The 14699-nt window shown below is 45.1% G+C and overlaps 1 protein-coding gene across 1 annotated transcript in view; it reads right to left on the reverse strand.

Moving 5' to 3' along the window:
* Positions 1-11543, reverse strand: part of LOC128343807 (zinc finger protein 665-like) — a 33972-nt gene extending 22429 nt beyond the window's left edge. Inside the window, exons 1-6 of the mRNA XM_053293244.1 lie at positions 11381-11543; positions 8509-8963; positions 6878-7004; positions 4753-4838; positions 4415-4541; positions 1567-2342 (exon numbers count right to left, since the gene is read on the reverse strand). Of these exons, the coding sequence (XP_053149219.1) occupies positions 1567-2342; positions 4415-4541; positions 4753-4838; positions 6878-7004; positions 8509-8913 (1521 nt within the window). The 5' untranslated portion in view covers positions 8914-8963; positions 11381-11543. The remainder of the gene's footprint in view (positions 1-1566; positions 2343-4414; positions 4542-4752; positions 4839-6877; positions 7005-8508; positions 8964-11380) is intronic.
* Between the last annotated feature and the right edge of the window lie 3156 nt (positions 11544-14699).

Below are 14699 nucleotides of genomic sequence, written 5' to 3' on the forward strand. Positions count from 1 at the left end.
ACATATCTGTAACTTCCTCCAAGGAGGATATCAACAGATAAAAGATCGAGACTTTGCACCCATTAAGCAAAAGGAAGAATTATTTCTGGGACTCAATGGCCTGTACTATGTCATTTATATAAAGATTAAATAAAAAGGAGGCCAATAGACAGCCCTCTTTAACTCTTCTGTTTAATAAAATGGGGTTGGATTGTGATCCTTGTTGGATTATTCTCATCATGGCCATGAGATTAGAGTGTCATTCCATTGGTAATCTAAGAAACTGAGCCTCTGCCCTTTCTTCTCAACTAGGGCATTGCAAAAGTCTCAGTAGACTCCCAAAGGTGTTTTTGTACTTTCTTACCTATGTTTTATGCAACTGGGTAACCACAAGTTTTAAAGTGTGTCACTCCAATATTATCTGAGAGTGCTTTTTAAAGTATTTTTGCAAGTACTGAGTATTTCTGTTACCTGTAACTAAAAGCTGAGAGAGCCTCAGACTGAAGCAGTCGGTAGTATTTTGAATAAAGTTTTTCTCTTTTTGTTCTTTGTATTTTACCTGTCTCTGAGTGGATTTTTAACTCAAGAAAAAGGGGTTTTACTCTTGTGCAAACATGCCTCAATGTTAATTGCTCAGCAACCTATCAAGTTTTCCCACCACGTGGAAGCTGCATGTGGAGGGATTTTTGTATTTTTCCATTGGTAAATGAGAAGGAGAGTTTCCTGGAATTTATTTTCCTTTTCTTTTTTTTAATGCTTGGAATTTCACCCACACCAGGGAGGAATTAAATTCTTTTAAAAAGCAGATGTGGTGGCAGAGATTGAACCACTAAAAGGAACAGTTTAAGTTTTAAAGAAACAGCCTTTGTTGAGCAAATATGGAGAGAATGGTGCAGCCCATGTGGGCTTCCCCCATGTGGGCTTGCTTTGAGACCAAGGCTGGGCTTGAAATTCGCTAAAATAGGATATTACAGTGGAGTGTAGTACATGCAGAAAAGGTCATGACCAAAGGCAGATGGTCGCTCTCTGATCTAGTATGTATGTCAAAAGAGTGAACCAGTGAGAAAAGTGTCAGAGATACCAGAAAGTAATCTATGACACTGGCACAGTTGGCACTTAAAAGGTGGAGAAGCCACATGTGTTATCGCAGTCAGTAATGTGAAGAATGGAGAGACCAAATCCAAAGGCCAGATTCATGAGGGAAACCCCTTGCTCATTCAGCACTTTTTCTGAGGAGGTCTAGATGAGATACCATACATCCTCTTAAAATAACTGCTTTTATTGAAAACAGAATTGTATCAAGGAAGGCATGCCCTCAATTCCTGCCTGTGGCTTCCAGCGGCATCTGGTGGGCCACTGTGCAAAACAGGATGCTGGACTAGATGGGCCTTGGGCCTGATCCAGCAGGGCTGTTCTTATGTTCTTATTAAATGGAGGAGTCAGATCATTCCACGCTAACTTTGGCCTGGAGTTGTCACAAGGCTTGTCTCTTAAACCTGCATTCCTGCCAGGAAGCTGTGAAAGTTCTTTTTAAAGACTGAGGGCATCTCAGAAAGAATAAGTTACTTAAAACTAAGGCAGTAAAACAGGCTGCTGTTCCATTGCCATCTTAGCTCCTCCACATACAGAGCACGGATACGGCTTTTCCTCTTTGTGGATCTTTTGATGTCGTGAAAGGTTTGTCCTCCGGCTGAAGCTCTTTTGACACACTGAGCACTGATAGGGTTTCTCCCCTGTGTGGATTGTTTGATGTGCAGCAAGATGTGCATTCTGGTTGAAGCTCTTTCCACACACAGAGCATTGATATGGTTTCTCCCCTGTATGGATTCTTTGATGTTGTGTAAGCTTTGTGCGCCGGCTGAAGCTCTTTCCACACAAAGAGCACTGATATGGTTTCACCCCTGTGTGGATTCTTTGGTGCACCACAAGACTTGTGCTGTGGTTGAAGCTCATTCCACACATAGAGCACTCATATGGTTTCACCCCTGTGTGGATTCTTTGATGAACAGAAAGATGTGCTCTCTGGTTGAAGCTCTTTCCGCACACTGAGCACTGATATGGTTTCACCCCTGTGTGGATTCTTTGATGCACAGCAAGATCTGTGCTCTGCTTGAACCCTTTTCCACAATCTGGGCATTTAAATGGCTTCTCCCCTGTGTGTTTTCTTTCATCCATGCGATGATTTGATTTACAAGTTAAAATTTTTGCATGCAGAGGGATCTTATTCCTTCTGTTTTCATTGTGAGTTTTATTCTGGATAGGAATTTCATGCACATCAGATCCTTTGGAAACAGTGGATTTCAGTCCCAACTTCCAATTTCCTTCAGGTTTTCTCCACTGCATTTCACTCTCTGTCATATCACCTAAAAGAACAATGAGAGAAACCTTGGGATAGTGAAACACGGCCTCATAGCAGGGAGCAAATGATCCACTAACTGCTCTATGAATAACAGGATATAGGAGATGTTGAGCAAAGGCAGACCCTGTCACAAATTAAACAATCTCTGTTGGTTGTGGTTAAAAAGCAGCTGATGCCATGCAGGACACAGAGCACTGGATGCAACTCCCAGTTTCTGTCTGAAGCATCTCCATTTGAAATAGCAGGGCTGGAAAGAGCCCTATAGGACTTGGAAGAACCCTGTCAATTAAGAGAGACACTGTTGGGCAAGATGGGCCAACGGCAAATTCATAGGCTAAGATGTTCAATAAGGCCTGACATTTCATACCCATGTCCCCTGCCCCCAGATTGATGACACCCATGAGCATCCCCCTTCCCCAGATGGTGGACAACCCACTAGATCATTCCCTGTCTCCTGTGTCTGGTAAAGGTCCCTGTCCCACAACTTGTGAGTTACCTGCACATCAAAAGTCCTTTTTGGAAGGAAACAGAAAATATTTCAGGCCCATTTAGCAGTGTTCAGTGAACCCAAAGGAGTTCAGTGAACAAATGTTCAGTGAACCCAAAGGAGTCTTGCTGAATTCCGCCCCACCTTCCCTCCTTTCAGCTCCATGAACTGAAAAGTTGACATGGAATGATGTTCTAACCTGTGTCCAGGGATGAGACAGGAGAGCAGTGGTTACTACATGAGACCAGAAGGATCAGTCTGGTGGCAGAATGCAAATGCTGCTTGACCAGCATGCTAGGAAGAAGAAGTCGGAGGAGGAGCCGGGAGCTTCATTCTTGGCCAGAGCACAGGGAAGGGATCTCTGCTAACTGGGCAAAGAGCTCCTCGTCCAGTGGCGGCTCTTTTGTATTGAGCGAGGGAGAGCAATTGTCTCTGTCCAGCCTCACCACTGTGTCCCACAAACTTCCACTAATTAAGATGCCACTTCTTACTTCAGTATTTAGCTTAGCCAAAGCTTCCATGCAGAAACTGCACTATGTGCAATGCTCCAGTTCAGGAATTCACTGCTTTTGTGTTTCTCACAAGGGTACTGGATTAACAATCACAACTAAAAACTCCAGAGCCATGTCTCTTTTGAGATACTGGTTTATAAACATGATTTCTAGGAAAGCAGTTGTAGAACATAAGGACACTAAAACAGAATTGATTAGAGGCAAAATGAAAAGAGATTTCAAGGAGAATGACCAGACTTACAGAAGAGCCCAATGAGGTGCTAAAAGCAACCCAGCTCTGCATTTTGGGTTCTGCTTTCTGATCCTTCTTCATGACTATACTGAAATCAGAATATGCCAGCATTTCAATCCTCTTTAATAGAAAACTCCTGTCACAAAGAACGTATTTTATTCTTCTTCTTCGATCTAGTGTTAATTTAACTCAGATACGGAATTAACCTCTAAATTCCTTTTCAAATCCTTATGAGGAGTAGGGAGCAAATCTAGAGAGCTAACCAACTTAAGCACATCCTGAAAAACACTGAATTTCAGATGAAAAGGTTAGGCAATGAGGTCATCCTTTTCCTAACAGTGTGCGTGTGTTTAGACTGTAAGACTTCTGTGGACAGGGAACCATTATAATTTTTTAATGTAAAACACTTTGAAACCTTTTTGTTGAAAATGAGTGAGTGTAATAGGCACACACACACACAGCAACCCAGATGGTCAGTTCCTCTTTCACCATCCTGTTGCCTCCAAAGAGTAGCAAGGAGGCAACTTCCAACACCTCCAAATCTGATGTGTAGCAACTACAGCAAAGTCAACAGGCAAGGATGGAAGCATCCCTACAGCCCTGCCAGCTCATTGGAGGAGGATGCATTCCACCCATTATCTTTTGAGTTTCTGATCCACACTCTGTGAGCTCTCATTGAAATAGCAATTGCACTTTTAAAAGAGTAAATTAGTGTGTCATCCAAGGAATATGGACCAGCTAGTATCATCCTCACTGACATCCTGACTGTGCATTGAAACAGATTAACAACAGATGCAGTTCTTGTTTTCAGTATCTAGCAGTGGAGGACAAGGAGGGAGCCTTACCCAGAGAGGCCAGATGCCCAGAATTCTCCTCCATGACTTCCTTGTGCAGAGCCCTTTGGGCAGCATCCAGTAGAGCCCACTCCTCCTCCGTGAAGCACACAGCCACCTCCTCCAAGGTTACCCAACACTGGAATTAGAATAAAATTATTTCTCTTCATAGCTCATGCAAGAATCCAGACTTATACTCAATGGAGCCCCTCTGCTAGATCCAGAGATCCCACAGTGCCATCTAAAGCCTTCCCTTTGGCCTCTTTGGCAAGAGCAAGGGGAAATGAGCAGGGGAGAAAAGGACCCAGGGCTGTTCTCCATGCATCTCCTCCACTCATCCTTGACCTTACCGGTTCTGGTGATGGTGTGGCAACAAAATCCCTTCCGTCACAGAGAGGCGACAGCCTGGAATGAGGACCCTGGTTCTTTCCAATGCCTACAGGAGTGACAAGGAAGGTGGGAAGATGTTGGATTTCATTAGCCGCCTGGCCCAGTTTAAGGAGCTTCTTGTCATGAAACCACTACAAGACCCAGCATCTGCATACGCCAGGAGCCCTTATCACCTACACGGGAACCCAGTCATTCGGGTTGCTTGGAGAGGCCTTGTCCAGTGAAAATATCTTTCTTAAAGCATTTACTGTTTTCAGCTTATCTTGCTGATTTTGTATCTGAATTCAGTCTAATTTCTATGGACTTCATTTGTTTAAAATACTCACATCCCAGCCCTCCAAAACAACGCTGCTTGAGGCAACTTGCAACAAATAGCAAATCATAACAAAACAAAACAAAAGATTATATGGTGAAGCATTACAAAAACAGGGTGAAAAACCCCAACTGGAACCCCAATGAAAAGCAAGTTAGAAATCCAAGTGATACAGGCAGCAGGTTAAAATATGCTTGAAAGAGGAGGGTGTTTCAATCCTTGTGCTTAATACTTATGAAAGATCAAGCAAAGCAAAAGGTAAAATACTTCTTCACACACTTTCATTTTGTTTGCTTCTGGAACAGAATCTTTTCCCTCACAAGAACGTAGAAAGCTGCCTTATACTGAGTCAGACCATTAGTCCACCCAGAACCGTCTCAGTATTGTCATCACTGACTGGCAGCAGCTCCCCCAGGTTTTAAGCAAAGCCCTACCTGAAGATGCTGCCAGGGATTGAACCTGGGACCTTCTGCATGATGCTCTACCACTGAGTTACCGCCCCAAGATCCAAGGAGAATATCTTGCAGCAGACAAGTGTTCATATCCAAATGCAAACTAAGCTGAACCTGTCAGGGATACATGCAATTCTGGACTGATCTAGCCTTCCTGCTTGGCTTGAGAGAAGCCATGTTTGTGCCAGTGCTGTTTGGAAGTGGGAAATAATAGCTTCTGTGCATATACACTGACGGTTCAGCAGTTTCTCTGTACACATGACAAGGCCTTCCATGCCATTGAGCAGAGACCGGCCTGTCCTTAATAAGGAGAAAGGACAAAAATAACCAAAACAATCTTTCTGAGGAACATCTCAAAGACTGAATAAACTAAACTATATGGATTGGTTCGAGTTAGGTGGGGCAGGTGAAGTGAATGCATTTCATTTAGGTGAAGTGCACCAAAGCACACGAGAAATTTTTTTAATCATGAGCTGATCAGGGCTGGCTGAGAAATTGGGACTTTTCAAGAAGCAGGGTGGACCCACCAAATATTTCAGGATGGGGCCAGTCTCCTGGAAGACTAGAAACAACTGGTTTGAATTGTACTTTTTTCTTTTTGAGAATGCTTTTTGCAGGTGCCAGGAAAAGCTAAAGCATTATTTTTTGAATGCAAGCTAGAGTTAACCCTTTGGGCCAAAATACTTAAACTTTCAAGTACTTTCTTTCAGATTAAGAGAGGAGGGTTTTTCAAGCCCTGATTGTTTATTAATTATTATTGATTATTTATTCTCAAAGATCTGTTTTAACATTTGCATTTTTTGATGCAAGCCTTTTGTGATGGCAAATTATTCTTTGGATGAAAGCCTTTTCAATGTAAACTTTCTTCTTTTTCAAGAAAAGCCTTTTTATATCAAACCTCTGTATTATAATGTTCATATAGATTTTGTTTTACAATAAAAGCTACATAGAAACTAGAAGAACAGCCCATGCCTATAATATATCCTGGCAATGTCCAAAGAGTGTCTCACTTCAAGGAGGGTCTGACTGGGATAAAATAAGTTCCTGGCAGGTAAATTCCCCTTCCACGGTAGAGTCTTCTCTTGACTTAGCAAAGGGGACAATTCATGCTCGCTCCTGGGAGTAATTCAAAGTGCTGGTTTAGATATATATTATAGTCTTCAAGAGTTAAACATAAATTCATTGGCAAACTGCCGGAAAAGCTTATAGACACAAACACTTTCCCTTACTCAAGTTAAAGAGCAACAGGAAACCAGCCCACAGATTTCAAATACAGTAAAGAAAGAGAGGCCGAGTTGAAATAGAAGCATCTGTCCTTACTCTGCAAGCTGGCACCTCGGTCACCCTCCTGCACCATCCACATGAAGGGTGGCTTTTCTATCATGTCCAGTGGAGCCTTCACTGCCTCAGAGAGATCAGCAGCCACTTCTGCTGCCAGTCTCTCCAGCTGAAAGCACAGAAAATAGCAGAGAGAAAATATCGTCAGGGCTGAGGAAGGAGTTAACATCAAGGGACACCACAGCAAACCTCAACTAAGAACTTTTTCAGGGATGCTGACTGATGTTCCTGTACAGCCTGAGGAACCTGGGACAAGACCTTCTCAGCAGGAGCGCCAAGATGATGGAGTTTCTGTCCTCGGGAGTTCTGCTCTGCATTCACAGGCTTTGGGGCTCAAGGCAAAAACAACTTTATTTTGGAGGGTTTCAGGAGGCACCCAAGTTTAAAAGGGAAATGGCTGGTGCTGGTCTAATGTTTTCTTGTTCAGTTAGCTGTCAATATTGAGTTATTGTCTGGACTGCTTTTTTATTATCATCTGTTGTAATGAATAAAATATGCATATAGCATGCCTTGTGGATTCTTCATCAAAAGGTGAAATATGAACTGCTTTAAGAATAAGAATTGGTTCAGGTAGAGAGCTGGAGGTGGCTAATAGGGTTGGAGCAGCCTTCTCATGATTTCAAGAAATGTCAATCATGGTATGCATCTCTTGGGGCAATATTGGGATATCTTTGCATTTATTAATCCAATGCCCATTTAAGAAAATGTTGGTAAGACATCGAGGCCATTGAAAAAACACATTGGTAAATATCTGAGCAAAGTGAAATGTGTAAAACACAACAAATAATTATATACCACATTTCCAAAAAAAAGTTTCCAAAGCAGTTCACAGAGAAATTATTAATTATATAAAATAGGTGCTCGCTTGGTAGCTCATTTTTTGGAGATAAAACCATTCTTTTAGAGATATATAGTTTGGGGCAATTGAAAAAATCACACATGACAATGATAAAGTTTTACTTAAGAGAGAAGCATGGTGGATTTTAGTCCCACAGGGACTAAATGAGGTACTTGACTATCTGGTCATGCTCAAATGAATGGTGTTATATTCCTTTAAGCTGACAGTCAATGAATTACAGCTAAGTCCACTGGCAACAGTATAAATTTGCTTCTCCAGGGGGGAATGGTATAAGCAGGCAAAGGTTTGCTTGTAAAAAGATCTCTTGAAAATTCTACAAAGGTAAAGTAGTCATGAGCTTGACATGTTATTGATTTTATATTGGTCCAAATGTGTTTTTATGGTTAAATAGTAATTGTTTAAAATGTTATTTTAGTTTGCCCCGAAGGAGGTCTTAGTTTAAATGTGTTGGGCTAATAAATGTTTTCATAGCACCATGATACCCTGTCTCATGTTTTGCTTTTCTACTGCTTGGAGTGACCAGGATGAAACACTCCCTTACCTACTGCTCATTGTGCTTCTACTAATTTTGTTAGCTGCTCTGTGGATTTTTAACTGAAAGATAACATATACATATTTCAATCCATCTTCAACAAAATGGTGAAGCTTTTTAAAAGGACCTGAAAACTATGCTACCTGTTGTTGGGATTTCTGCATCAGCCTTATTCACACTTTCAGCCCCTTGGAACTACCAGGATGAAAGAGAAACACTCACCAGTTGCTCTTCCTGCTTCTTGGCCTGTGCCTGGCTTAGGAGGAAACCTTCTGCCAGGGCCACTGCCTGGGAACTGGTCTCTGCTCTGCATTCCCTGACCCAGCTCTCCATCTCCGGTGGCAGGATGCTCAAGAACTGCTCCAGGATCACCAGGTCCAGCATCTGAACTTTTGTGTGTTTTTCTGGCTCCAGCCACTGACGGCAAAAGCTGTGGAGTTGGCTGCAAACCTCTCGGGGGCCCTTGGCCTGCTGGTAGCAGAACTGCCTGAAGCACTGGCGCTGCACATCTGAGCTGGCGGTGTTGGCACATAGGCTTTTGTGGACAAATCCGTCTTTAGTGTTCCTAACCTCAGCTGCATCAGCGCCACTTTCTGCTTGCAGGCCACCTGAGTCATTCTCTTCCATGGCCTCCGTCTTCAGGCAGGAGCTGACCAAGTTGGAGGGGTGACTAAGTCCTGCAAAAGCAAGATGTTACTCTGTGAACAGGTGATGTCACTTTTGGGCAAGGTATTTCGGAGGCAAATGCAGATCATTCCAGCTAGCGACTGGGACTTTTCTCTCTAGAAAGGACAGAGGCCAAGATTCAAGGAGCATCAGGGATGGGGAAGAGAATCCTTCACTTGGAGGACACACAGCAAACCTACAAGAGGTTGAGAGTCAGGTGATTTGGACTTTTCCCTCCACTGACCCATCCCTAACATCTCTCCCCACTCGCTCTCTGTTTCTTCCTTTGAACAACCTCCCATGGGAGCTGCCTCTCTTTCTGCCCACCTTACTCTGCATATATTCTCTAGCCCTATTCAAACATTTAAAGGGAAATTCAGGAACGCCCAATGTTGTCTGTGCAATTCATGCACACAGAATGTGCTGCTACAACACACACCTGTGCATTTCATTTTTCTGTGCACAAACATACTTTATTGCTTTAAGTCACAGTCCATAACGTTTAGGAGCCTCCATAGAGTGGGACTTAATGGAATTAGGGATTTATCAGCACTAGTGTAGAGGAGATCCCTTGGCAGATTAGATTTCTTGGTAAAGGCTGTGTGGCGGGGGGGGGAGGGTTCTCTGTCAGGAGGAGGGGATATGAGGACATTTGGTCAGAGTCTCAGGTCCTAGATGAGCTTGGGCCAGCCATTGGACTCCTCATTGTTATCCACCATTTTTACATCATTCTAACGTAATGCAACTTTTGCATGACTTGGATTTTTCACCACAAATATTCTCTTACCATTTTTTTCTTCACTTTCCAATCCTCAATAATTCCTCCTAACTACTCTGCCTCCCTGCCTTCCATCCCAATATGCACAAATATCCTTTTGGAACTGCATGTTTTCTGCCTGGTTGTACTCTCTCTCTCTTTCTCTCTCTTTAAAGCCCTACATTGCATTATGCATGGAACATAGGATGCTGCCATATACTGAATCAGACCACTGGTCTATCTAACCCAGTACTGTCTTCACAGACTGGCAGCAGGTTCTCCAAGGTTGCAGGCAGGAATCTCTCTCAGCTCTATCTTGGAGAAGCCAGGGAGGGAACTTGAAACCTTCTGCTCTTCCCAGAGCAGCTCCATCCCCTGAGGGGAATATCTTGCAGTGCTCACACTTCTAGTCTCCCCTTCATATGCAGCCAGGGTGGTCCCTGCTTAGCTAAGGGAACAAGTCATGCTTGCTACCTCAAGACCAGCTCATAAGTGTAGTTTTATGTGAAGGACTGTATAGGCATTCATTTTAAAAGTAAACCTTGGAACAGGAACTGTACTACTGTGTGTGCTCTGTATAGGACTTCCGAAAGTTTCCAAAATGCATATAGATCCAAGGGGAACTTCTCTGCAGAGGGATGGGGTCTTCGGGATGAGCAGCAGAGGAGAAAAGAGGGTCAAAACAAAAATAGAAAACTGGGCAGGGGAGAGAGAGTGGTACAGTACCAAAAAAAGATGGGGAAAGGGACGAAAACCCAAGTGTGCTAAGCAAACTGATTATTTATTTTAGGCCTGACAAGTTTTGATCATTGCTCTTCTTCAGAGGCAACTGTAAACACAACAGATACATGATCATGACTAAAACTTGCATTATAAAAGCTACAAACTATAAATAAATAAATATAATCCTCCATAAACAAAGCATGAATCATTATATCATATGATGAATCATTAATAATGTAACAGGATTATATAATGATTCATGCTTTGTTTATGGAGAATGTTACAGTCTGTAGCTTTTCTAATTGTGAGTCATGATTATTTACCTATTTGTGTACTGTTGCCTTTGAAGAACAATAATGCTTGAAACTTGCCAGCCCTAAGATAAATATCAATTTGCTCAGCACTTTTTGGATTTTCTTTCCATTTGTAGAAAAGAGGTGTGTATGTGTGTTTGCGGGGGGGGGGACCCCAGGGTAGGTCAATTGCCTGGGCCACCACCCTGACCCTTATTGCAATGCAGCAATCCCTCCATTTCACTTTGAAGTCCTCTGCCCCGATGTATGGCTGCTTGCTTGTCTCTCTCATTGAGGAGAAATGGGGTCACCCCGTTGGCCATCAGGAACTGCCTCTCTGACCTTTTTCTCAAGATCCCTTCAAATCCAGAAGAGACGCTTCCTTGGGATCTCTTGTCAGGATGATCTCTGATGGCTGGGCAGAGAGGGGTGAACAAGCCCTTGGATGCGGGCGCCACAGCAGCGCCCCCATAATCGCTCAGTCTCCCAAACTCCTTCCCTGTCTGACGCTGCTCTTTCAAAGAGAGAGAGAGAGAATCCCAGGGAGGCTAAAAATGGCGCATCGGACCATGCTAATATTTATTCTTGCCTTCTCTTTCCCCGCCCCCGTCCCGGATCGGGGCTCTCCTGCACCCCCCACGCCCTTTGCACTCACCCGCCTCCCTTGCCAGGGGCTGCTCGGCGTTACACGCAGGGGGATTGGGAAGAAAGCGAAGCCGCCGCCGCCGCCTCCCGGACAGAGAGGAGGCCGGAAGTCGGGCCGCCCAGTCCCAGGGGCAGCTTCTAAGGGGCCCCTCTAGCCATCTCGCCTCTCTCGGTTTAACCCTTAGATTGAGGGGTGGGGGGGACCCTGCACGGGAGAACGCACCCGCCTCCACCACCCACCCCTCAGGATCCTTCGCTCTTTCTGGCTGCAGCATTACCTTCTCTGTCCAGGAACCCGGTGGGTGCAAACCATGCAAAGTGTGCGACGGCGGCGGCAGGGAAGGCGGAGGAAAAGCCCAGGAAGCAGTGAAAGATCCACACACACCCTGGCCCAGTTTTGCATGTGGGGGGGACTGTATCCCCCACCCCACAACACACTCAGCCATAGCTTCAGCTTCTGCAGTCCTGAAGAAGAGAGAAGGCAGAATGTGCGCAAGATGATCTGACAGGCAGAGAGAGAGAAGGATCATTGCAGGCCTGCTCAACTTAGGCCCCCCAGCTGTTTTTGAACTACAACTCCCATCATCCCCAGCCTCAGTGGCCAGTAGCCAGGGATTATGGGAATTGTAGGCCAACATCTGTAGGAGGGCCTGAGTTGAGCAGCACTGATACAGAGGGTCTGGGGGAGCAGGGAGGTCTTTGTTTCATTCCTGGGCAGGTTTAGTCCAAGGGATACAAAAAGAGAGATTCGACAGTTGCACTTGCATGAATGAGGGAATGTGCATTTGGGACACACACACACCGCTTCCTGCACAGTCCCAGCCCCTTGAGAAAACATGACTTTGGATATTCCCACCTATTTGGTATCTTGGGAAGGGCATGTGGGGCGCAGGGAAGGGGGGCAAAAAAGTCAGGAGAAGCATATTTGGAGATTCCCAGACAGTGCATAGGGAGAAGTAGGGAGGCAGTCGGTGACGAGTCCCCCCACATTTGTTTCCATCTGTCTGGTTGCGTTTTGGGGGCCACGGTGTTTTGAAACTGGAAGCGGGGACTCAAAATGCTATGAGATCCCTTTCCCTCCTGCAGCAAGTTAGCAAACAGACAGAGACAGACTGAGATCTGCCTGGTAGAGTGAGTCCAGAATTAATACAAGGAGACAGGGGGCAGAGGTGAGTTGTGGGGACAAAGAGGTGTATGGAATACTCTGTGGAGGTTTGTCCAGTGCCTGTCAGATGAAGGATGCCCCCCCCCCCCCCCGCCGCCCTGCCTCCACTCACTAGTTTCTCTGTGAATCTTGCCATTCTTGGACATTCTTACAGCCAGAAGCTGCTCAAAGAATCCATGTTTCCTTGTAAAATTATTTCCAGTGCATTGCAGGATGCAATTCTGTGAAGAAAGGCAGGCGGTGCATTCACAAAACTGAATAGTGCTGCCCTCCTCCCTCGATCTTGGCAGCCCTTCCATTAGGAGAGAAATTGGCCCCAGAGCAAGGAGCTCTCTTGGAGCGTCAACAAGGATGTGTATAAATGTGATCTAGTTGACATAATGTACTTGGACTAGCGAAAAGGTTTTGAAAAGTTCCTCATTGTAGTGATTAGTCATCCCTCCCTTAAAGAATTAACTGGAAGTGAACTCTGCCTTGACTGACAGACTGGTGAACTCCAGGGCTCAGCCAATTGGCACACTAGGTGGTGAGTTGTTGGCAGGAAGAAGGGAGACCTTTGTTAGAAGAAACTTGGCTGAAGGTGCAGCAGAGGACATGTGGCCATGAAGGATGGCTGCAGGAAAATGACTCCATTGGGCATGGAAAGCCAGGAGGGCAGGAAGCTTGAATTCTCAACCAGAGTTTGGTGAGTTCAAGAAAAGGAAGCCTGGGCTTTGGCTTCTGGAAGTTTAGTCTAGGGGAATGTTTGTTTAGTCAGACTTTGCATTAGACTTTCTGTTTCTTTGGTGTGTGTTTGGCATATTCCTGATACTAGTCTATTATAGTTTACCTGTAAACAGAGGCGCTCTAACTCCCAGACCTTGGGGCACCAGTCTGTGGCCTCCAAGGTCTGGGGTGGCCTCCAAATGGTCGGAGGGCCTCCTACAGCCACCCCACAATTACATGCCATAGGGGTGGCTATGTGCTATAGGGTTGGCTGCATGCTGAGGGGTGGCTACAGGTGGGGAGCATGTGAGCGGAGTAATCAACCCCCCTCAGCAGCGGCAATGGGGGGATGTCCTCTCTGCCCAGCAGTTGCTGTGGTCTATCAATGGCTTACGAGAGCCAGTGTAGTGTAGTGGTTAGAGTGCTGGACTAGGACCGGGGAGACCCGAGTTCAAATCCCCATTCAGCCATAAAACTAGCTGGGTGACTCTGGGCCAGTCACTTCTCTCTCAGCCTAACCTACTTCACAGGGTTGTTGTGAAAGAGAAACTCAAGTATGTAGTACACCGTTCTGGGCTCCTTGGAGGAAGAGCGGGATATAAATGTAATAATAATAATAATAATAATAATAATAATAGTCTGATGGCTGTGAGCCATCTCCAGCCTCAGAGGCACGATGCCTCTCAATACCAGTTGCAGGGGAGCAACAGCAGGAGAGAGGGCATGCACATACCTCTTGCCTGTGGGCTCCCCAGAGGCATCTGGTGGGCTACTGTGTGAAAAAGGATGCTAGACTAGATGGGTCTTGTGCCTGATTTATTGATTTTTATTGTTATTTTCTATTTAACATTTTTATACCACCCAAAACCTAACGTGTTAAATGTATACCCCGCCTTTCATTAAGAAAATCCTAAGGCTGGGATCCAACTACTACAATTAATTATATACCCCTCTTCAGAAGGCGTTAAGAGCAGGGGCTCCCAACCTGTGGTCCTCCAGATACTGCTGAACTACAACTCCCATCATACTCACGGGAGTTGTAATTCAGCAACATCTCCAAACCTCCTGTGCCACTGAGAATTTAGGTTGGATCCTGTTGGCTGCCTTCCATTGACTCTTCTGGCAGCAGGCTTAATACTATCCCCTTTTAAGATCTTGGCTTCTTCCAGGATAGCCAGAGATGGAGTTGAGAATCGTCCCAAGGGTGTGTTGTGGTGGGGCACCCAGAAGGATGCTGCTCCTGCTCCTGCTGCCACCCCAGGCAACCTATGGGGGGCTGAAGGCAAAAGGTCCCTGGACTTGGAGAAGAGAAGAATCAGACCCACTGAATGCCAGCCAGGAGACCACCAACTCTTTAGCCAGGGGTGTAGCTTTAATTGAGCAGATGGGTTCAAAGAACCCGGCCCCCCAGCTCCTGAGGGCCGACCCCCATTCCACCCATCATTATCTCCCTCACTCC

Source organism: Hemicordylus capensis, chromosome 2 (assembly GCF_027244095.1).
Source record: "Hemicordylus capensis ecotype Gifberg chromosome 2, rHemCap1.1.pri, whole genome shotgun sequence".
Taxonomy (NCBI): Eukaryota; Metazoa; Chordata; class Lepidosauria; order Squamata; family Cordylidae; genus Hemicordylus; species Hemicordylus capensis.